The sequence below is a fragment of the Lactuca serriola genome, chromosome 4, assembly GCF_051521515.1.
Source record: "Lactuca serriola cultivar US96UC23 chromosome 4, Lser_US96UC23_V15, whole genome shotgun sequence".
NCBI lineage: Eukaryota > Viridiplantae > Streptophyta > Magnoliopsida > Asterales > Asteraceae > Lactuca > Lactuca serriola.
In genome coordinates, this window is record NC_136411.1 from 45,998,581 (window position 1) to 46,024,102 (window position 25,522).

The 25,522-nt window shown below is 35.9% G+C and overlaps 1 protein-coding gene across 1 annotated transcript; it reads left to right on the forward strand.

Moving 5' to 3' along the window:
• Window positions 1-22,446: 22,446 nt before the first annotated feature.
• Window positions 22,447-24,462, forward strand: LOC145101470 (uncharacterized protein ycf23-like). Its single transcript, XM_079038672.1, has 9 exons — window positions 22,447-22,734; window positions 22,873-22,938; window positions 23,076-23,150; window positions 23,239-23,301; window positions 23,393-23,452; window positions 23,535-23,624; window positions 23,707-23,814; window positions 23,899-24,021; window positions 24,127-24,462. Exons 1-9 carry the CDS (start codon window positions 22,552-22,554, stop codon window positions 24,256-24,258), a joined length of 900 nt encoding a protein of 299 aa, XP_078894798.1. The 5' UTR covers window positions 22,447-22,551; the 3' UTR covers window positions 24,259-24,462.
• Window positions 24,463-25,522: the final 1,060 nt, after the last annotated feature.

Sequence of the window (25,522 nt, forward strand, 5' to 3'; positions counted from 1 at the left end):
CTACTCGTCAAGTTGGGCTCCCCAACTCATCGAGTCCTAGTACAAAACCCTAAAAACTTAAAAAAATCAATTGATACCTAGAACAGGCGTTACACATACATTGTGTACGCTAGACATACTAGGGTGCACCTTCTCACGTTTGGTGGACACCTCATATGCGGGGTGTACGTGAAGAAATGGCAAACCCTAATTTTTAGGGTTTGCTCCATATTTACACCTCATTATAGCCTCATACCTCATTCTTCTTTAGCTTTCCTCTATGTGAATCGACCCTAAGCAAACCCTAAGTGAAAGAGAGAATTTTGGAGCCCTTTAGAGTGTTTAGAAGTGTTCTTAAAGAAAAAGAGAGTGGTGAGAAGAGCTTGGAGTTTGGGAAGCATCTTAGATCTAAGGTTTCCTTCTTGAAAGCAACCTCCAAATGGTAAAAAGTTCACATATTGATCACTCCATCTTGTCGATCTAGGCATTTCTCCTTTTAAGACACTTTTTGTCCTAAAAATGGTGATTCTTGAGCATGGCATGTTCTTGATCCAATAAGTCGTTCTTTCAGACCTTATGGGGGGTCTTGAGTCATAAAAATGTAGTCTTGACGGTTAGTTCCACTCCATGCAAGCTATAGAAGGTCTTAATGCATTAAGATGTTGAGGGTTTGTGCTTTAAGCACTTAATGGACATGCAAACTCATAAAGTTGGAAACTTTATGACTCATAATGGTATTTTATCCTTGGATCTGACTTTGGACGTGAAGATTTGGAGTAAAGCTCTTAATGGAAAAAAGGGTTGAACATAACGTGTACTTGGGCGTACCAAATGGTATGTTGTGCGTACGCGGTCAGCACCCCGTAAGTTGGTCAAACATCGAGTACGCCCAACGTACTCAGCTGAGTCGACTAGGTCGGGTTGGCTCGTATGGGTTGACTCAGCTGGGTGTTGAATTTGACTTTGACTTTGACCAAGTTGACCTAGGGGTATTTTGGGTATTTTGGATTGTGGTTGAGAATTGGTCATTTGAATGGATAGGTGACGGTTAGAGCTGAATTCGGAGGCAGGACCTCATCATCTATTGTTCAGATTGAGAGGTGAGTCTTCCTCACTATACTTGTGGGTCGAAGGCACTAAGGCCAGCCCATTAGATATCTTATGGTTATGATAGTATGTTACTATCTGTTATATCGGTATCCTGGTATATAGGATGTTCGCATACGGTAATGATCTGTAGATCTGCATGTTGTATGTTGACTAGTTATATGTTTATCTGTTATGTATATGTCGACATGTTATGGTTGGTTGGGTTGAGGCGATCCTGCTTTGTGTTGAAGGCCAAGATACTCGGGGTGGTCCAGATAGGTTGTAGGCCCTGCGAGGCGGTCCAATCAGGCTGAAGGCCTGATTAGCGGTTCGGATAGGCTGTAGGCCCTGCAAGGCGGTCCATTCGTGTCGAAGGCTCAGGAGCGATCCAGATAGATTGTAGGCTCTACGAGACGGTCCATTCAGTCTAAAGGCTCATTTATGCATTATGTTTTTTGTTGTGTTTATATGGTGTTACCTTGAAGGAACTCATTAAGCTTTGGCTTACAGTTTTATTTTATTGTTTCAAGTACTTCTGATGATTGTGGAAAGGTGAAGGCATGACAATACACATCCTCCTGTCTCTTGGCCTAATGATTTTGGGATACTCTGATATTGAAAAACACCTTGGGATACTCTAATATTAATAACGAAGAAATTATGACCCGTCAAAGTTTTGCGACAAAACTGGCACGACTCCTCGTAACGTAAAAAGTGAATCTTTGACGAAATACTTTTTAGCCCTAGATATCTAAACAAAAGTCGTAGTATATTTTAAATCGAGAGTGTAAATCTGACTTCGTTTGAGGAAGTTATGATTTTTCTAAGATTTAGCATAGTAGTGCACAACCCGAAAATTGAATTTTAGATCGATCGATTTTTAGCCGACACAACCTAAATGAGAATTGAAGATCTCATTAATAGGAGCTCAATGATATAAAGACATTCGAAATTGGACGTCGGATGACAAAGTTATAAATTTTTAATGGGATTTAACTATCTAAGTCTGTTAAATATAACATTAAAAATAAATTCAAAATTAGCCGACAGGGTCTAAAGAAAAGTTGTAGATCCCGTCAATACCTACGCATTGATATAAAGAACCTCAAAAATGGAGCTTGTATGCAAAAGTAACGAATTTTAGAAGATAATTAGTTTTGGAGTAACCAGCGAGTGACACGTGGCGCGATCTGAGCCACTGCTTCCTCCCCACGCCTTGCCACCAAATGGTGACACGTGGTCACCAAAGTCCTAGCGTTCACACTGAAGGGTTTTGATCGTTCTAACACTCCTATGGTGTACATGCAACCCTAGATGCTTTGGATCTATGTTTTCTCTAATTATACATGCAATACTGTTTCCAAAGCATTAAGCCTACAACTAGCATACAAATGACATAAAAATCATAGAAATGAGTTATAGAATTACCTCTGTGTTGTCGCTTGTAGTTTTGGCCTTTAAGAACCTAGCACCAATAACATGAATGCCTCAAATGGAATCACAACACACCTTTGGACTAAGGATGACTTTTGAGAGAATATCCTCACACCAAAATCGGCTCAATGATCTTTCAAGAACTAGTGCACCATTTTGGAGGCTAAGATGCTTATTATATAGTGTGGCTTAATTAGGATTACACCATGAAAAGACTAATGTGCATGAATTTCCACATTCCTTAGGCTCCATGGGTTTTAACCTCCATGGAGTATCCATGGTTCATGTAACGCCCGTAGATCCGGGCTAGTCAATTTAGAGATAATAGGGGTCGAAAACGACTTTTCAACAAAAGATTATTTAGAATAAATAATCTTAACCAAGTTTTAGAATATTTCTCAAGGGTTCCGTACATATAAAGAATGCCGAAATCCGAGTTATAACGAAGAAGTAATGGCTCGTCGAAGTTTTTCGGTAAAACCGGCACGGCACCGGGAGACGTAAATAGTGAATTTAAGATAGATGACTTTTTAGCCTTAGTAATCTAAACAAAAGTTGTAGTATACGTTAAACCGAGAACATAATACAAAAGAACGCCCAAATCTGACTTCGTATGAGGAACTTATGATTTTTCAAAGTTTCGGCTTAACAGTGTACAGCCCGAAACTCAAATTTTAGTTTGAGCGGTTTTTGGCTTACGCAACCTAAATGAGAGTTGAAGATCTCATTAAAAGGAACTCAACGGTAAAAATACAGACGAAAACGGAGTCCATATGAAGGAGTTATGAATTCTTCACGGTCATTTAGCAGTCTAATCTCCTCCTACTTTTAAATTTAAGATCGGTCGAGAATTAGCCGATGGAGTCTAAATGAAGGTTGTAGATATTGCTTTTACCTACGCGTGGATATAAAGAACGTCAAAAACGGAGCTCGTATGCGAAAGTTACGGGGTTTAGAAGTCGGCAGGGTGCTGTGCGAAATCGGGTGACGTGGCTGAATACGGGCCAAGGCTTTCTCAAGCCTATAAATAGAGGTGTCGGGCTCCCTCATTCTTCACAGCTTCCAAACTTCACTTTCTCTCTCTAAACTCTCTCTCTATCTAGCCCCCTAACCCCCCCCCCTAAAAGCCTAGGTAAACCCCTAGCACCCGAAGGAAGCCCCAAGGCTCCTGAAGCCCCGAGAAAAGATCCTTTCGACTCGGGAACGCTGCTCCAGCGAAGCCCGGTTTTCAAGAATACCCGCTGTAAGTGAGCTATGCCTACCATATCTTTAGTATAGCTTATTTTTCAATATAGTAATGTTATTAGGGCCTTATAATAAATACTTGGGCTATTATTATGGGTTATATAAGTATTGTTTAACGCTTATATAATAGTAATAATAGTCAAATTATTAATTAGTCTCGGTGAATATTAGACTAAACTCTAGTGGTAATGATACTAGGTTTTGTCCGAGGAAAATTGTGTTAAGAGTAACGAAGTGCTGTCCGAGTGCCGAGTCACCACCATCTCAGGTGAGTGCATAGTTACTTTCATCTTACACATAGATATGAAGTATTTTATATAAATTACGTGTTATGTGTGCGTATTATCTGAATATTTGTTGTCTATGCTGGATGAACGGTTTTATACATGTTTTAAATGATTTAAACTGTATATGTATTTTATATTGTGACATCCCCAATTTCACGGCCAGAAAATACCGATTTGTTTATGCTTTGTTTTAAAATCAGAGTTATCTTTTAAAGAAAATAGTTGCGGAATTTGTCCCAAAAACAAAATATGATAACCATTTATCAAAATATTTCTCAAAAAGAAGGTATTTTTATTAATTAATAAAACCTCGGGATGTCATGTTCCGATACAGATCAAAAGCATAAACAATATAAAATAAACCTTACAACAGTCATTTATAACCACTGATCTAGAATCCAAAATCTCTTGTCAAGTCCACCAACTTATACTCTTGTGCCATTACCTGTAATGCAAAGAAAACTGAGTGGGTCAGGCTTGGGAGCCTGGTGAGCATATAGAGTTTTCAACCCACAATAATACATTTATTATATTCAATCATCAAACAATCAACCCAATTACCCATCCCCATTATCTTCTTTATTTCTTAAGGTTTTACCCTAAGAATCGATTATACTTTCCTCATTCATTCCTAAGGATTTACATAAGGAACTGGCACAAAGTCCATTTGCTACCACGGTTTATACAACAGGCACTACGTCGCATAGTCGCCAGGGTTCATACAATTGGCACTACGTCTCATAGTCACCAAGGTTTACACAATAGGCACTACGTCTCATAGTCACCTGGGTTTACACAAAAGGCACGAAGTCACATCGTCACCAAGGTTTATCAAATAGGCACGAAGTCACATCGTCACCAAGGCTTACTCAATAGGCACGAAGTCGCATCGTCACCAACTATTCCATCTACCCATGTTCTACCCAACATTTTTGTAGATATAAATACAAACATAATTTAAATCATTTAACACTTGTATAAAAACATCAAATCCAAGTCCATCTCAAATAGACAATTAATATATAATACATAGCACGTATTTCATAGCTAATACATTATATTTATGTGTTAGAAGAAAGTAACTATGCACTCATGCATATAAACAACAACAATATATATATATATATATATATATATATATATATATATATATATATATATACACACACACACATAACATGTATTTTATGAAATACTTCATATCTATGTGTAAGATGAAAGTGACTATACATTCACTTGATTAGACGATGCTCGAACAGCACTACGACTTGTAGAAGTAGTATTCTTCGATAGATCTGGAAGATCTTCACAAAAACGGGCTTCTCACGGGTAGAGCTTCGGATCGGGAATCTCACTTCTCGGGATCCTCGGGGCTTCGAAACTTGCTTCGGGGCTCGGGAATGATACCGGGGCTACGGGATATAATTGGCATGCAAATCGAGGCAAAAACTAGAGAGAAGAAAGAGTTTGAACAAAAGGAATCGGCAGCTCTCGCATTCTATTTATAGGTTGTTGGGTCTGGGATTACGTTGGGCGTAATTTCCAAGTACGTTGGGCGTAATTTGGTTACGCTGGGCGTACTTCGACGTCACTCATGATTCATTTGGTGGCACTCGAGTACTGGTCAGGCAACTTGCACCCTTCTGAGTACGCTGGGCGTACTCAAATTACGCTCGGCGTAATTTGACTCGTCAAACTTCTAAATTGCGTAACTTTCACATACGAGCTCCGCTTTCAATGTTCTTTATATCCAAGTGAAGGTGAGATTATTCTCTACAACTTTCATTTAGACTCCATCGGCTAATTTTGAATTTATTTTTATTATATTATTTTTAGTAGGCCGGGACAGGAAAACTTCGTTATAAAATCATAACTTCTTCATCCGACGTCCGTTTTCGTCTGTCTTTTTACCGTTGCACTACTAATGACGAGATCTTCAATTCTCATTTAGATTGTTTCGGCTAAAAACAGCTCGATCTCAAATCGAGTATTCAGGCTGCATATCGCTAAGTCGAAACTTAGAAAAATCATAACTTCCTCATACGAAGTCAGATTTGGAGGCTCTTTTTATGCACGCTTACGGTTTAACAAACTCTACAACTTTCGTTTAGATCACTAAGGCTAAATATCGCTCTAACGTAAATTCACTTTTTACGTCATTCAGCGTCGTGCCGGTTCTGTCGTGAAACTTCGACAGGTCATAACTTCTTCGTTATAACTCGGATTTCGGCGTTCTTTATATGCACGGAAACCTTGTGACATATACTACAACTTAGTTAAGATTATTCGTTGTAAATAATCTTCTATCAAAAAGTCGTTTTTTGACGCTTATCGTCTCTAAATTGACTAGCCCTAATCTACGGGTGTTACATATATCTACGATAATGTTGGGGTAAAACATGGGTAGATGTAATAAGAGTTGAATGATGAGTTGAGAGGTGTTGTAGACCACGAGGTGAGGGTGAGGGGTGGACGATGTGAGAAGCCTTTTCCCAAACGATGGCCCCATCATTTAGCAGAGTATGGATGACAACCACGGACTATTCTTGACATTCCAGTGGAACACTAGCAGACTCGCAACCTGTAAGTGTTGTGAACGATGTGTTCACCCGGTGTACTCTAAACCTAGGTGATCATGCAGACTTGATGCTTAAACCCTGGTGATCATGCAGACTTGATGTCTAAACCCTGGTGATCATGCAGACTTGATGCCTAATGTAACACCCGAAATCAGGAAGGCCCAGAAAGGAAATGTAACATCACAAGTCAGAATCAAGAGTTCAGGGGGTAAAGTGTAAATAAGAAGGGGACTCGACGAGTAGGTATCCCGACTCGCCGAGTCGGAACGGGATTTTGGTCACGAGTTAAGTGACCAACTCGTCGAGTCGGTAGTTGGACTCGACGAGTTGGTGCTGAAGAGAGAAAAACCCTAATCCCGAGGTTGTGCCCTATATAAAGAATGTTATTTTCCTCCTTCAACCTCTTTACCTTCCCTTTGAGTTCCAGAAACCCCAAAATTCGTGTGAGGCTTCATTGTTGAGGGGATTGGGGGCTTAGAAGAGGAAATTGGTGGAAGGAGCTTGAGAAATTGGAAGTTAGCACCAAGGGCTTGTATAGATCTGTGATCTACATCAGTTTTGGGCACATCTCTGAGGTAAGGAGCCTTATCTTAAGCTATTTCCTTTTTGGTTTATCCTTGGTGGTTGTTTTGTGAGTACCTTAGCTTGTTTTGAGACCTATCTCGGATTTGGGAGTTAGATCTGGGGTTGCTGCTCCAGATCTAGACTCATGATGGCTTAGAATGTCATAAAGCTTCAGTTCTTGGGTTGTTGGTAAAGCCCCTTTGTCTAAAACCCAATCCTTAGTGTGTTTTGGGCTTATATCTCCTTGGTATCACGTAAAGTTTGCAACTTTACGTGAGGGATAGCTTGTAGAAGGGTAGATCTATGGATTGGAGCCCTTGCATGGCTTGAAAAGCCTCTGAATGGATTAAGAACTGGAGATACTCGGCGAGTCACATGAGTGTACTCGACGACTTGTATGAATATGTGCATGAACTCGACGAGTTGGAAGAACAACTCGGCGAGTCTGTTGAAGATTGTCTTGGACTCGGTGAGTCTGGTCATGGAACCCTAACATTTTCTGGTTAAGTCGTGAATCGGTGGGTTGAGGGACGACTCGGTGAGTTGAGCAGGATGGGACTTGAAGATTCTTGGACTCGACGAGTCAACGGGTTGACTCAGCGAGTAGAGTCAGTCAGGAAGTTTGACTTTGACTAAGGACTTTAACTTTGACCAAGAGTTGACCAGTTGACTTTTAGGTGTATTTTGGTAATTATTGGCATTTATTGAGTTCAGTTATTTGGTGTTGACCAGTGGAGGAGTTCGTGTTGGTGGTTGGACCAACGTGATCTTATTTCTTCAGCCGACAGTTGCAGGTGAGTCTTCTCACCATACCAATGGGTCTAAGGCACCAAGGTCGTCCCATCGTATGTTGTGTGATATGATAGTTAGCTTTATGCTAGGTGGTATGCTGGTAATTATGTGATATGCTAGTTGTCTTTGTGATACTTGCATGGAAGACCATGTGGGGTAGCCCATGGCACAATGGTATAAGAGCCTAGGGTAGCCACGGCATCCTTACAGGTTTATGTACGTGTTATGTGTAGATATTTATGTGATGCATGATATGCTAGTTGGTTATATATGGTATTTGCATGGAAGACCCAGGGGGAAGCACGTGGCTTTGGATGTAAGACCATGTGGGGTAGCCCATGGCAATCCTAGGTAAAGACCATGTGGGGTAGCCCATGAAATTGGATGTAAGACCATGTGGGGGAGCCCATGGCAGTCCTAAGTAAAGACCATGTGGGGTAGCCCATGGCACTATTACAGATTTTATGTATGCATGGCTTATGTGATATATGGTAGCTTTTATAGCTAACAGTATATATGATATGTGTGTAGCTTTTATAGCTATCAGGATATGTGATATGTGGTTTGTGTGAATGGTATGCTCTAGGAAACTCACTAAGCTTCGTGCTTACAGGTTTGTTTATGGTTTCAGGTATCATCATTTTGGAAAGGAAGAGCTCGGGTTGATCGCGGTGCACACACCTATGATTTCCGCAATGAATGATTTTGGGATAAACTCTGATAAACGATTTGATTGACTATGATTTGATTGTTTGAATTAAATGGTATCAATGTTTTAGTTATATTAAAAATGAAATTTTTACCCCTGATTTTTGGGACGTTACACCTAAACCTTGGTGATCATGCAGACTTGATGCCTAAACCTTAGTGATCATGCAGACTTGATGCCTAAACACTGGTGACTATGCAGACTTAGTGCCCGTTGTGTAAACCATGGAAACAATGGACTTCGTGTCGATTCCTTAGGATGATCCTTAGGAATGAATGAACGAGAAATAGCTTATTCTTAGGGTAGATCCTTAAGAATAAAGAAGATAATGGGGATGGGTAATTGGGTTAACTGTTTGATGATCAAATATAATAATTATATTATTGTGGGTTGAAAACCCTATGTACTCACCAGGTTTCCCAACCTGGCCCACTCAGTTTATTTATATCACAGGTGTCGATATGAAGTTACATTACACTGAGAGATTAAGGAGATATAAATCACTAGTGATAATGAATGTAAGTTCTGTTTATGCTTATGTTTTTGTATTGACGATGATATCCCAAATGTTTTAAAATTAATAAAAAATACATTTCTTTAGAAATGCTTTGATAACGTATTTATCATGTTTTACTGGGAACAAATTCTGCAACATTTTTATTAAAAGAGGTACTCTAATTTTTATAAAGCATAAACAAAATCGGTCTTTTCTGGCCGTGAAAATGGGGATGTCACAGTTCACCGCATAGGTTTAGCTCAACATAGAGAACTATGGATCACAAGCCCACTTTATAAGAATGAATGATTTACCAAATCAATTCCCATTTATTTAATTAGTCTCTTTTGATCACAAAATTAATTCCAAACTAATTCTTGATCAATACTAATTAAATAATATGATTTCATATTAATATATTAGAAATTATAATATATTAACAAATCATAAATAACCTCTTGTCAAAAGTCCATCCTATCAAATCGTCCTGGTGATATGCAACCCAAATGGACCATGCTACTCTCGGGTCAAGTACATACCAATTATAGTTATGGACTTAGACACTAATCCAACAGTCTCTCACTTGGATAAGTCTAATAACTATTATTGCAAGTACGACACCACAACCCGACTAGCAATCATAGCTCTTAAAAGCCATTGTCGAACTCGGACCTACTCAATGACGCGTCCATTAGATAAGGGATCATATATTCCTCCATTCTAGATATCATATGGACTGATACATGGATTACAATCATTCTCTCTGTCCATCTGTTGTTACCCTATTTCCGATTTATGACGACTGACTAATTGAACAAATCGAATCAGTCCAGGCTTAGACAAGCACTTAGGGGTGTCATCACTAAATCATCGAGGGGCCCACAGATATCGTTTTTATCCACTTGGGGTAAAAGGAACGGATAAACTTCGACCCAAATGCTTTCTTGCTCTTACTAATAAAATTACACACAACGATATGTTTTATAACACCAAGTTACCGGTGTGTTTACGTATGTCAATGTGCAACCAACTTGTAACTACAACTCACATGTCTCCATTTCAAGAATATAAGATATTATCGTCGTGATAAAATCCATGAAGTGATTTAGATGAGCGTGGGTTGAATTCAATACTCGAATCTTATTCCAAGAGTACTAGTGAACACTGCAACTATGTCTAAAACACCTAGACATACTATAGACCCATTCATGACAGTCTTGCCTCAATACCTACTTCTAAAGTATGATCGACTGTGGATGGATTGAATAACCTAGTTATTCGAGAAGTCAAAACATGCAAAGTGAAACACAAGATAATACTAATCCTATATGGCCCCAAAACTTTTGAGCCATATTGATTACTCATTATTCATTGTATAATGTTTCGAATAATCAACGTAATACTTGAATTAAAACAATAGTTATGCCATGCTCCAAGCATGCACACTATGTTTTTCTATGCTCCTAACTTTGTGAAATAGATCAATTGACAACATTTCAATGATGTTCATTTCACAATCCCAAATCCTTACCATAAATGTAAGAATATCAAATTCTTGTCATTTACTATAATCTGTTAGATTCTAAACTTATATGCAATGATCCTCTTGTAATGACTATGCACAAAAGTCACAGAGACTTGGCAACAGACATTACAAAGTATTCCAATGGAGAGCAATTCAACGGAAACAAAGTCTCAAATTCAAAGTACATACCTTTGAACATCCTTTTTACATTAAGTTTTCTAATCTTACACAGATTTAAGGAATAACTTCCACCTATGGAAACATATTCATATTCCCATTTTGACTATCACTTCTGAACAAGAGTTGCCTCTTTTCAGAATATATCAATATGGTCCATCCATTTTTATACTTCCAACTACAAGCGACCAATCCTTGGTGAACCTTAGATTGTCCTTAATAGTTGTTAACCACTTTAGTCATATCTGGTTCTAGTCCTTTTTTCCCTCTTAATGCCCTAGGCATTTGGAAAATTTAGAACACGAGAATATTATAGCATATGCAATCGATCCTATACCCGAAGCATATGGTATGCGATTCATAATGTCTAACATAAAGACATGATACTTGATCAGTCTTCTCCTATAATATTCTATTTTCCATGTTCTCACAATTCGAATTATGAAGAGGGATGTCGTAATCATAATTGAAATTTTAGAACGCAATTAACCTTTCCATATATAGAATTTCCTTCTGTTGAACCATTCCAACATAACATTCATATATATTTGACTAAATTTGATTAAAAACTCAATCTAAGCTTTTAGATTTTGAAATGAAGTATAAATTCCTCTCCCTTAATTATAGCAAAACAACTCTTCCAACCCACAACTTTGCGAATTGAAACTTTTTTTTTTCTATAATTAACATTGCTAACTGGCAACACTTACCATAATAAATATGCTCTCACTAGCATAATAATTATTATCTTACTAGCATAACACTTATGCTCCCACTAGCTTTGACATGTACCCAGAAATCAGATGGACTTCTAGAAATCAATACTTATGGACTTTCATTACCAAAGTTCAAATTTCTAATACGAGATGCTTCGATAAGACTTTATCTTGGCTTCTCCATACACCTTTCCTTAGATAGCTCACATGTGTGTCTAAACAAGTTTAGAACTTACAACAATAAGTCTCAAATATTTAGACCTTTTCCATTTCTCACAATTCGAACTATGAAGAGGGATGTCGTAATCATAATCGAATTTGAGAATGCAAATATCACAATTGCTAACTATTTAAAATCTACTTAGTGAAAGCGTTTCCTCACAATCATTTTCATGAATTGGAGAGAAACCTTATCAAACTTATATTTTATGGTGTATGTGTTCCTATCCATGTGAATTTGACATAACCATAATCACAAGATAAGGTTAGTGACAAATCCAAACTCATATGGACTGAACTTGTTCAATCTTAATTTCTTGCTACCTAGCAACACATGGGCCTAACATTGCTTCCAAGTTGTTATGCAAACAATTGAGAACTCATAGAACTCACATGAATAGTCAACTTTTAACTGGAATGAGCACAGAAATAAGAATATGTCAACACGATAGGTTACAAACCTCAAGTCGTGTGCTAGTGATAAACAATAGGTTTGTTCTAGATCAGTTCTTGAAAGTTGTCAAGATCTTTAAGACTCCCACAGGCCTCTTGACATATAAGATTCTCTTTTCAAGAATCAATCCTTGACAACCAAATATTAAAGACTTAGTGCGGATTCTTATCAAAATAAACACTTCACACAATTGGTCTTAGTTGGTCTTTGTCCTTACCAAGACATCACAACTTACCAATTTCAAATGTACAAGAGCAAAAATATTTTACTCTACATTTGATTAGTGTTATAAACCCTCTTATGATTATGTCACTCTAGGTTACAATCTTGGAGTATGACTCCAAGACTTGTTTTGGAACGAAGTATGACTCATCTTCTTGATTTAACCATTTCAACAATTCATGATTCCTCTTCCTAGCCATATGAATGCACTAAGATGTCCTTAGAGGATCAATTGTGATGTGGTTTTCCATAATCATTAAGATGATCATAAAACGCGATACTAAAGTACTCTCCCATCTTTTCAGATTGGAGAAACTTTTATCTTTCTGCCTAATTTGATTCTTCTCATTCGTTCTGCCATACATTGAAACTTTTCCAATGTTTCAGAATTATACTTAAACTTGTAAGCATAACCATATTTACTTTCTTTCAGTAAATCATGACGAATAGTCTTATCGATCTTTATGGTGGACCTCGACCAGTACATAACCAAGTGTACCCAATCTCCTAGTCCCTCACTTGACTCACATATTCATGTGAACAAGGAATTAGTGTTAATTTCCCAAAGACAAAGGTTCTCATTCATCACACACTAAAAGTTGCATGATTCCAAGTTTCTATCCAACTGAAACTTGGGTGATGAGAATCTTTCCTTATTTGGCAAATTCTCGACACTAACACAAACGAAAGAATCAAATTCATTTTCCAATATTGCTATCAATGGAAACATATAAGCAACAATTTTCACAAATGCCATTGTAAGGAGATATAATAAAATAAAACAAAATTTTATTTATTTATAAAATTGCAGAAAACTTTTCCTTACAATGCAATTACAATTGAAAATATGTTTCTAAATATTTCTAAGAAATCTATCATAACTCTTAAGCAGCAGCTCAAGAATCTGATCATCGAACCTTGCGATCGAAATCCATTTCTTCGCGATCAAACTCAGGCTACTCTTCTTTTAAGCTTCCTTTGATTCTACAAAACATAAAAATGTAATTGCATTGCATCATGTATTAAGAATCTCCAAATAGGAACTTAATAGAGTTAGACAGTAGACTTACCTGAAGTAGAGTCAAAGATTTTGACTTTACCATCCTTGCGATCTTTCAGGTAAATATGGTAGCTTCGCAACCAATGCCCCTTCTACTGGCAATAGGAACATATGGACTCTTTGGGAATGGTACACAGGACTATCTCAGACTTAACCTTTCTCTTTACCATTTGGTCAAATGACTTGACCATGGCCGATCCCTTTCCATTGGGAAGAGAAAGCTTTTTGGACTTCTAATGTTACCATTATCAATGTCCATGGAAGTTTGGAAAGTAGATCTTCCAATCAAATTTGCTTTACTAGTGCTCCAAATCACTGTCGATTAAGAAGCAACAAGCAAATACATTAAGATCAATAAAGGTCATGTCGTGACCTCCCATATAGTAATCCTTAAAGAACCCGCTATATGACTTAGGAAGTGATTGAAGAACCCAGTCAACAGCCAACTTCCTCAAGACTTTGACACCCAACTCTCTCAGCTTGTCAGTATGTAACTTCATCTCCAAGACGTGAGCACATACAGACTTTCCTTCCTGCCAATAGGGCTTTAAGTGACCTAGAACTTGTGGGTTAGGGAGAATTATTGGAGGAGGTGGAGGAAGTGAAGTTCCATTACAGCACGAAGAAGGGATTAATCTTTCACCTTGATCGCCTTGTGGAAAATCATCTTTATAAAGAAAGTTTTTTTTTTCAAAAGATTCGAGAAGACCATAGTTGTCTGAACCAGACATCTATAATGGGAGAAATTCAATTTGAGTTGATTTTACTCTTTAATATAACACCCAACATGAAATATTAAGGCTAGGACCCAACACAATATTTTACAATTCGGAAGAGGGATGCCGTAATCTGAATGCAAAATATTTGAAGGTAGGTAAATGACGATTTACCAATTTCCACCACGAAAAACAAAAAAGAATTTTAGGTTTTAAGTGAATTGAAATTCCTAGATCCTTTGAGATTCATTGAAACTTTCAATGGCATGTTTAAATCTCGATTGTGCCCTTCAAGTTTGTGACTGGGATGTCAAGGATCACAAACAAGGTGTGAATAACCATGCAAATTAGCTTGGTACACTCAATGTTACAACCACCTAATCAATGTGCCGGTTAACCACACACACTTCATTGATCTATGATTAACATCAAGCTACCCTTTGCCACGCACTGTCAGTCCAGATTAGTGTGTCAGTTAACCACACACACTCCATTAACAACTTAACAAGGTGCAAAGTGCAATTTCATGGGTTAACACCAAATTCACATTTTCCTAAGTAACTAAGATTGGGAATTTATAAGTGTTTAGTTACTTAGTATTTCATTATATTTTTAATGAGAATTTAAATGTCTTGTCAAACCCGTTCGGCTAACGACCCTCCACCAGTCAAGGAAACGGTGGGTGAGAGTGGACTAGGAGTGTTCGTTTGGATAGATCGGTTTGATCCAATCCAATCAAGTGAATCCAAATTTATTTCGGTTTTCAAAACATGGATCCGAATAGTCCAATCTAAATTCAAATCCGATCCGATCCGATCCAATTACAATTCGGTTGGATCGGTTTTTTATAATTCGGTTTTCTAAAAACGAAACATTTTAAAACGATATATAATTATAATATTACCCAACTTTACACAACAACCAAAAACAAATTATTTAGTTGTGTTTTGAAATTTATAAACAACTAATAAGAAGATATATTATAGTTAAATATTTTATAGATAGAAAACTTTTGAGAGAAAATGCATATTAATGTTTTTTTATCGGGTGAAACGTTTTGAACCTATTTGAAAAAATAAATTACCAAATTAGTAAATAACTATGGATTTATATTATAAATAAATAAATAATAAATGTTTATTCGGTTTTTTTGGACTATTCGGTTCTTATTTTATACACCAAAACCAATCCAAAATAATAATTCGGTTTTGTAAAAAACCAATCCAAAAGTCCGAATATCCGAACCAAATTGTCCAATTGGATAATTTGGTTTTATCATAATAGTGAACAGTCCTAGAGTGGACACCCATTAAACTGTCATTTTATAGGCAGTAACCTTATACCCCCTTATAGACCGGCTTCGTGAATGAGGCTTACTAACGGTAATACTGACTTTACTCTTATACATATATAAAATTATTAATCCTATAATATTATAATAGTATAAGGGTTGAATTTTAAACTTTTAAAATTCTAGAGTTTGGAACTAAATGTTTCAAAGTAAGACTTTGCATTTACAAATTCCAAAACATGAGGGCAAGTTTTGAACTATTCAAAAACTTTTGGTTTCCATAACTTATAAGTTTAATATAGGTTTTAATGAAAAGACTCTTAACATTCCATAACTAGAGGACAAGTTATGGAGTTCATAAAAACATTTATGTAAAAAACTCTTCAAGTTCCATAACTTGAGGGAAAATTATGGAAGACTTAAAACCACTTAATATGACATTTAAAAAGGAGACTCTTCACTTTCCATAACTTGAGGACAAGTTATGAATTTCATCAAAACAATTAGATAAAAAGTTCTAACAAGAAAATCAAACAATTTGCCTGTGATCTAATTAACTCATGAGTTCATATCAAACAAGTTTCAAGAAATTAGCCTAATCTTTTAAACTAATACAAATCATGAAACTTTGACAATTATATTTTAAATTGGATAAGCATGATCATTACTACATCAAAAACATGTTTATAAGTTCAATAACAGCCCGTCGAGTGCATGAACTGACTCGGCGAGTTCCCCAGTGGACTTGGCGAGTCCACTGTCCAGAAAGCAGAAAATCGATTTTTTTAAGCTTTAAAAACAAGTAGCATCAAGTATAATGGAAATCAACCCTAGGCTCTAATACCACTAAAGGGTTTTGAGCATTCTAAAACTCCTATGGTGTACATGCAACCCTAGATGCTTTGGATCTATGTTTTCTCTAATTATACATGCAATATTGATTCCAAAGTATTAAGCCTACAACTAGCATACAAATGACATAAACATCATAGAAATGAGTTATAGAATTACCTCTTTGTTGTAGCTTGTAGTTTTGGCCTTTAAGAACTTAGCACCAACAATATGAATGCCTCAAATGGAATCACAATATACCATTGGACAAAGGATGACTTTTGAGAGAATATCCTCACACCAATATCGGCTCAATGATCTTTCAAGAACTAGTGCACCATTTTGGAGGCTAAGGGGCTTATTATATAGTGTGGCTTAATTAGGGTTACACCATGCAAACCCTAATGTGCATGACTTTCCACATTCCTTAGGCTTCATAGGTTTTAACCTCCATGAAGTATCCATGGTTCACCACATGGGTTTAGCCCAACATAAAGAACTATGGATCACAAGCCCACTTTATAAGAATGAATGATTTACCAAATCAATTCCTATTTATTTAATTAGTCTCTTTTGATCACAAAATTAATTCCAAACTAATTCTTGATCAATACTAATTAAATAATATGATTTCATATTAATATATTAGAGCTTATAATATATTAACAAATCATAAATAACCTCTTGTCAAAAGTCCATCCTATCAAATTGTTAGAGTGATATGCAACCCAAATGGACCATGCTACTCTCGGGTCAATTATAGTTATGGACTTAGACACTAATCCAACACACACAAATCTCAGCCTATAAATAGAGGCACAATCACTTCATTTCTCACACCATTCTAACCTATTCTCTCTCAAACCTCCCCAAACCCTCTAAGCCTTTCCCTAGCACCTCCTAGGTGTTAGTAGCGAGTCCCGGAGCGCCGGAAAGCCCCAAGAAGAAGAGATTTCGGCTCAGAAGTTCTTCCCACGCAGAACCCGGTTCCTCACTAAACCCCCTTGTAAGTGAGTTATGCTTACCTTACTTTAAGTATAACTTATGTTTAAGTTCATTATCATTATTATGAACTTATAAACAAGAATTATCAGTGATTCCAGGTCGTTATACTGATTGATCTACTTACAGGGATGATGTTTAGGCTGTGATTTAGTGAAGTGTTTAAAATAAGATTTCCAAACAGTATACTTCGTATACCAAACGGACCCTATCTCCGATATGATCCTACCTGGTTGTTCCTTACTTGATAGATCATGAAGTAAACTTTGAGTTAATGATGAATCTAGACTAATAATTAGTCGCAATAAATAATAAACTAAAATGTAGTAATAATGACACTAGGTTACGTCAAAGGAAAAGACATTTGCTAGAAGCGAAAGCGTTGCCCGAATTTCGAAGCGTCACTTTAACAAGTGAGTGCATAGTTACTTTCATATTACACATAGATATGAAATATTTAATAATAATACATGCTATATGTGGTTATTATATGTGTTCCTGATATAAATGTTAGATGGACGATTTATACATGTTTTACGTGATTTAAACGGTATATATATTTTTATACTTATAAATGTATTGGGTAAAGATGGATAGATGAAATATGGATGATGAGAGATGAAAGATGAAATAGATGATGAGAGGTGAAATATGATGAGAAGCCTTGACTTAAACGATGATCCAATCATCTAGCAGAGTATAGATAACGAATCATGTTCAAAACGGTAAAATTCATACGGGATTGGAACGAATCATATTCAAAACTTACTCAAATAGTGGCTAAGGATCATCCTTGTTTCATCCTCCAATTTCAACCTAAAACATGTTTCCATGAAATCAATCTTCATACATCATATACCCTACAAGCAAATAATATCTACATATTAATATTAATGTCATATAAGCAAAATGTGTCCATATCAACATATTAATTTATGCTAATTGAAGGAGTATCGTCGACAAATAGTAGCTGATTTAAAAAAATTAATCTTATACTAGAAAATTTTATATAGCTTTTAAGGGCACGGTTCACTTGAGATTCTAAAAAAATAGATTTTGAGATTCAACTTCAATTATATATTTCTCATTTGCCGCTTTAACACTCTAGCGTACTGGCATCAGCGAAGTATGCATAATCATAAATGATTATATGACAAAGAAGTATAATCATATATTATTATACATTTTTATACATATATTCCTAATCATACATGATTATATATATATATATATATATATATATATATATATATATATATATATATATATGTTTGTTCACATATTAAGTAATCATATATGATTATGATGGTTGGTGACAATGGTATATATGATGAAGGTGGCAGTGGTGGAGTCGGTTGGTGGCACAGAGGTAAGGTCGGTTGGTGGCAGATGTGATGGTAATGGTAGTGGCGGTGACGGTTATGGTGGTGGGGAAGATGATGGGGAAAAGAAACGGACGACGCTGAATAATCATTTATGGTTATAACTCTCCCGCTGCGTCGATATGCCGGAGCGCTAAAACGGCAAATTAAAAATATCAAATATGTGGTTGATGTTGATCTGAAGATCTTTATATCTTTTGGAATCTCAACGGAACCTACTTTTATCTTCTACCATATTCAAGAATATGATACTTTTGGTAATGTTTTTTTTTTATTTTTTCTAAAATTATATTTTTGATCCCCATGCTTGCTTAAATTGCATTTCTGGCCTCTATAGTTTTAAATTTTTGGAATTACACTTCTAGTTCATGTACATTTTTAATTTGCAAAAATAAAATAAAAATAATACACTTAATTTAATTTTGTGGAATTATATTTTTGGCCCCTGAAATTTTTAGTCTGCATGAATTACATTTTTGGCTTCTACAGTTTTGATTTTCTGAAACTACACTTTTAGTCGGTGTAATTTTTAATTTGAAAGAAATTAGTTACTTACACTATTGGTCCCTATGGTTTGAAATATTTTTCACTTTAAGTCCAAATTTTGATAACTTTGACAAGAAGACTAAGTTACAGTTTGATTCATTGTGGTTTCTATAATTTCTTATTATTTGTTTTAGTAAATATGTCATCTCTCCTAAACTATACATGTAATATTACATACCAACAATTGATATTATTTTATTCAATTTATATGATCAATAGTAAAACATTTATCATCACCACTAGTTATAATAAATTTATAAGTGAATATAAGGTCATAAGGTATAAATATTACACCACCAAACAAAAAAATACTACCACCTCAATGCCATATTAGTACCCTCACTATTTACCTAATAAGTACTCTAAGCATTCCCATTGGTGCAAGGGGTACCATCTTGCAAATGCATGCCAACTCACCATCACTTTATTAGTTTTTGGAAAGAGAAAATAATTGGAGAAAGAAATCAATTTTTGGAAAGAGAAATTAGTGGAATAAAGTTTTTTGATTTAAATATTTGTACAATTAATGTTTGCAAGTCTTGCAAATTCTGAAAGACAAAGTACACATGACATTTGATTTTTGTGATGTAGCATTGCAAATTAGTTTTGCAATAGCCGATGTGGAAGGTCTCACCACTTTACATCACCAAATCGATAATTATACTTTATGCATGAAAGATTATACATTAAAGAAGCATAAGAAGGTTTCGTGTGTTGTGAGGCCACATCTAGGGGTGTTCAAAAATCGGATATCCAAAATTTCAGATATTCAGAATTTGAATAGTAGATTTTAATATCTGAATTTGTATCTGAAATTTCGGATATCTGAAATTTCAAATTCGAATTTGGATATCAATTTTTATTGTTTCTTTGTCAATCTGATTAAGTATCTTTCTAAACAGCAAACCAACATTTTTTCCAAAAGCGAAACGAAAATACATCATAATCTTTACATACATAAATACAATATAGAAAAAGTAAGACCGAAGGGACTGTTTGTGGCATTATATATAAGAGGAAGATCTCTGTATTTTCTTTTACATAATGAAATAATGACACCAATTAGCCTCTTATATCCAATAGAAATGTACTTAATCATGACAAAAGTTGTAAAGTACATAATGAGTTGTACATAATTAATCAATAAATATCATTATGCCAGTAAAACTAAATGTGAAACTCCTTTTGGTTCACTTATTAAATGGCTCTAATGCATGAATAGACATAAATGAAATGTAATTAATCAATTTTGATCAATATTTAGGCCCTGCCCTAATTGTAGACAATTCGGGCGGTTGTTTAGGGCTCATGTCTCTAAGGGACTCAAAATTTCTAGAGTATATATAATATAATTATATAGAGAAAAAACTAACTTGTCTAAAATGTTATGAGAAATATTTTTCTTTAAATTAGTTTTTTTATAATGTTTTGACCATATTTGTATTTTTTTTAATATTAATAGTGAATTTTATAACAATATATCTTTTTTATATTTAATTTTTATTATATATATGACTTTGGGGGAGCTATTTTTCTCTTTTCCCCATGAGTCCACTATATCTTTGGACTTTCTTGTCAATATTCTTAAGTTATTACTTAATAATGTAAAGATCAATTAACTAATAAATAAAAATAAATGGATTTTGATTTATTTTTAATGGTGTTTTACATTATTGAATAAAAAATAGAAAAAAAAAAGGGAAAAACATAATTTTGGATTTCGGATATCCAAAATATCCAAAAATTTATAAAATGACTATCCATATCTGAATACGAAAATACGGATTTCCAAATTTCGCATATCCGAAATTTTCGTATCGAAGTTTTGGATTTTCGTATCGGATATATTTGAACACCCCTAGCCACATCCCACTTCCACGCTACCCAAAGATGGTGTGCATGTCGTATAAAAGCTTCCACATCAGTACCGTTCCATGGCAAGGTGTGTATACCCATAAGTCTAAAAAAAATATCTTTTTATAATTTTCTAGGAGTGAGCATGGGTCACTTTACATGAGCTTTAACATAAATCAAACCCAAACCAAAGAGCATTTCTAAAAAGTGAACCAAACCAACGTTTGGTTTCTATGTTTTCGGTTTTTTGCATGGTTTTCCAGGTTGGTATCTGTTTTATTAAGTCAAACCTTAAGCCTTTTGTTAAACCTCCTCAAGTCATCACTTATATAATAAAACTGAAGATGGTTGAAGTTTTGATTCCTCAACCGATATGGGACTCAAAGTTAAAACTTAATAAAGCATGAGGATGGCGGTTGCTTATATAGGTCATAAGAGAGAAGATTTACTGAGTTTCAATCTATGAAAGATATATGATGCTTTTAAGTAGCTGACTAACAAAGCATGAGGAGGGCGGTAGCTTCTATTTGTTTTTATAACTCATGAAACATGTATATGTATATGGATGAGCATAGACGGGTACCCACCTCATTTGACAAGAACCGGAACCACTCTAGGCGGTTCTTAAATTTTTGGAACCAGTCACAGAACCGGCGGTTCCGATTCTGGGAGCGGGTAACCCGGTTACGTTAACTTTCACTGATAAAACCATAACTTAGTTTGATCCAAATCGAATCAATTCGGACCAAAGAGGGACAAAATCGGACCAATATATTCTAAACCGGTCTTAGTAACACACACACACATTCTAAACCGGTTTCGGCGGGTACCCAGCAAGTAGCGGTTCCGAAAAAATGAGAATTGGAACTGGAACCGCTTAAGGTGGTTCCATAACTTTAGGAACCGAAACTGGAACCGCTTAAGGCAATTTCAGTTCAAGAACCGGCAGTTCCGAGACGGTTCCAGTTCCAAAAGCAGGTACCCGGTTCCGATGTTCATCCTTATATTTGTACATATATGAATTATTTTCATATAAAATACATATGTTTCTTAATATTTGGTTCGGTTCGTTTTTTTTTTTTTCTGTTATTTTATTTTATTATTATTTTTTTTTCTACATTTCTATAACCGTAACTGAATCTAATTTTTTGGTTTTTGAAAAACTCAAATCAGTTTCTATTTTAGTTTTGAGTTAACAATTTCTCGGTTTCTGGATAAAATTTTGTTCACCCTTACAATTTACCCTCTTTTTAACACAAAAGGAAAATATTTATCATAAAATATTTGGCAAGTAGTGTCTTCTTGGGTTAGGATAAACCTGCAACTTTCTCCTATCCTTTGCCTCCCAACTTCAACAGAGTAAAAGAAAGCAAGAGAAAGAGATGAGTTCTTCAATCTGCACACCCAATTCTCTCCTTTCTTACACCCGCTTGAAACCCAATTCCAATACTCTTCATCCCCCGCTTCCAAAACGCCCTTCAACCCTTTCTTTCACTCCCAGAGCTTCTCTTTCAGTCCCTAAAGAAGCAATTCTCAAATCCTTCCATGAAAGAAAAGCACTCAAGGTTTCCTCTTCTCTTTACACCCCAACCTTCTTCTACTAATTAACCACCGATAATTTCATTATTTTCTGTTGATTGCTTTGATTTCAACAATTTAACTTTCACTGGATTTTGCAATTAAACGTTTTGGTTGGTATTCAGATCATTTCAGGCTTGCAGAATTTCAACAAAGACAACGTTGCTTCTGTTGTTATCGCTGCAGATAAGGTAGTTTCTTTTACCCTCTTTTTCAATCTAGAACTTGATTATTGCTCTTCTAACCATAGTTCTTCAGTTTTTGTACGTTAAAGCTCGTATATTGGTTCATATATGCAATAGGCTGTGATATTACTGATCTTTAACAGGGTGGAGCTACTCATGTGGATATAGCTTGTGATCCAGAGTTGGTGAAGCTCGTCACCAGCTTGACTTCTCTCCCTGTATGTTAATAGTAATCATTAACTCATTAATTCCTTCTGCATTTCTTCGTTTCTTGAAATATGTTCATAATCATATGCTCGTATGCAGATTTGTGTGTCGTCAGTAGATCCATCTGCTTTCCTTGCTGCTGTAGAAGCTGGAGCTTCCATGGTTTTTACTTAAACTTTTTGATATTTTAATCTGTTATCTTAAATTTCATGAAAATTGAAGAAACATATGGCAATTCAAAATGTTAATGCAGGTGGAGATTGGGAACTATGATTCATTCTATGATGCTGGCATTGTCTTTTCACCCGACCAGGTTTGTAGATATCACATTAATCAGATACTGAACTTAACTGTTGAGATACTGAACTTAACTGTTGATTCATCTTTTTCTATAGATACTGAACTTAACTGTTGAGACACGAAGAATTCTTCCATTTGTGACATTATCTGTCACTGTGCCTCACACACTAAGCCTCCCTGATCAAGTAATTATCTATTATAAAGATCAAAATCCATTCTTCTATGAACAATATAAATTTCAGTCATCATGTAAATTTAATTTTACAGGCGAAGCTTGCGGAGCAATTGCAACAAGAAGGTGTTGACATTATTCAAACTGAAGGAGGAAAATGCTCCAATCCTTCAAAGCCCGGTGTTCTTGGTTTGATTGAAAAGGTAAACTAGATTTTACACACACCTGTTCTGTTCTGTCCTGTCCTGTTTTATGCATATTAGTTATCGTTGATTGTGAAAATTTAGGCGAATCCAACGCTAGCAGCAGCGTATACAATTTCGCGTGCTGTGAAGATCCCGGTGATGTGTGCATCTGGATTAAGTGCGGTTACGGCACCAATGGCCATAACTGCAGGTGCTTCGGGAGTGGTGAGTGCATGTTTTCATTTTCTTTTTAGAAAATTTTGTAAACCCTCAATTTTTTTAATGTGTAACAAGTTTTTGTTCATATTATTTATGTTGTTTTGAAAACAGGGTGTTGGGTCAGCAATCAACAAGTTGAATGATGTGGTTGCGATGATTGCAGAAGTGAGAAGCATTGCAGATTCATTGGGGTTGTCGATGAACACAGGAAGTGAGTTAGAGAAGAGAGCTTTGAGAGTGTAGAGAGTTGTTTAGTTTGAAATAAATAGGAGTAATTGTTGTTCATGTAGAATGAAGAAGATGAATCTGTTGTTTGACTTTTGACTTTTGGCATCTAGGAGTCAAATATGTAAAGAACCATGAGAGGTCTTTAGCTTCTTGATTAATCAAGAACTCTTTCAGTTCTTGAAATGAATCAAACACTTGGAAGACTTTCTCACTTAAAAACATCTTAGATGGATATCAACAGTTTGTTCATAAATATAATACCTAATTAAAGTTTTACTTCAATACTAAAATAAAGTTTAATTGTCTAAACAAAACTTTTTATACCAGCATTAGATTGAAATTGAAACTTAAAAGATATATATAAAAAATCGGATTATTCTTGAATCAAACTATAAATACAGATGTGGTTTTTTAATTTAAAATTATAAATTTAGAACGACAGCCATGAAACCCCCTCACAAACTCTTCTTCTCTTCTCTGAAACAAGTAGAGAAGCGTTTAAAGCTCGACGACGGAAATCCACCGACACCGCCTCTGCCTCCGCCGCCGCTACCACAGCCACAGCCACAGCCACAAACCTCTGAAACACAACCATCGGAATCTTTCAGCAGCGCCCCAATTTACTTATACAACCAACCTACCAACAACTCGTCAACCTTCCAAGACAACTCCATCGAACAAGCCCCTCAAGAATTCCTCTCTCATGACGATATAGACAAGTTCCCATCAAACACCGGTGGAACCCCTAATCAATTGAAGGATTCGGAGAATGGTTTATCTGAAAACAGTTCGGTTGACGACATTGATGCGATGATTCGGGTTCTTAAGTTGTCTGATTTTGACGCAAAAGGACCGGAGATACCTGATTTTGGCGATGATGAATTTTACGATAGGATTGTGAAGGTGAAAGGGCCAAGATGCAAAAAGGAAGTCGAGAGGTTGGATGGGTGGATCAAATACTTGTTGAATAATGGCGGAAGAGAGCCTCTGAGACTGGCACATTTGCTTTTGGCTAAGGCTGCATTTGTTTCGGTGGGTGGTGGTGGTGACGGAGTTGAGTTTCCTTCCACCGTCGACGAGTTTCTACATAATGATCCGCCTTCGGATTAGGGTTAATCTCGATTGAAATTGATTAGTTGTAGTGTTTCTGTTGGAAATTTTCATGAGTGGGCCAGGCCACAAAACATTGTTCATCTTATTTATAGGTCACGCTCCTTCAACAATCAACCCTAGGTTCCCGAAATTATGATATCCGATTTATGTGTTTAAATATTTGCAA

Coding starts and splice junctions, on each gene's coding strand:
- LOC145101470 (XM_079038672.1), top strand. CDS start 22,552: ATGAGTTCTTCAATCTGCACACCCAATTCTCTCCTTTCTTACACCCGC. Junction 22,735..22,872: donor ATGAAAGAAAAGCACTCAAG/GTTTCCTCTTCT, acceptor GTTGGTATTCAG/ATCATTTCAGGCTTGCAGAA. Junction 23,625..23,706: donor CACTAAGCCTCCCTGATCAA/GTAATTATCTAT, acceptor TTAATTTTACAG/GCGAAGCTTGCGGAGCAATT.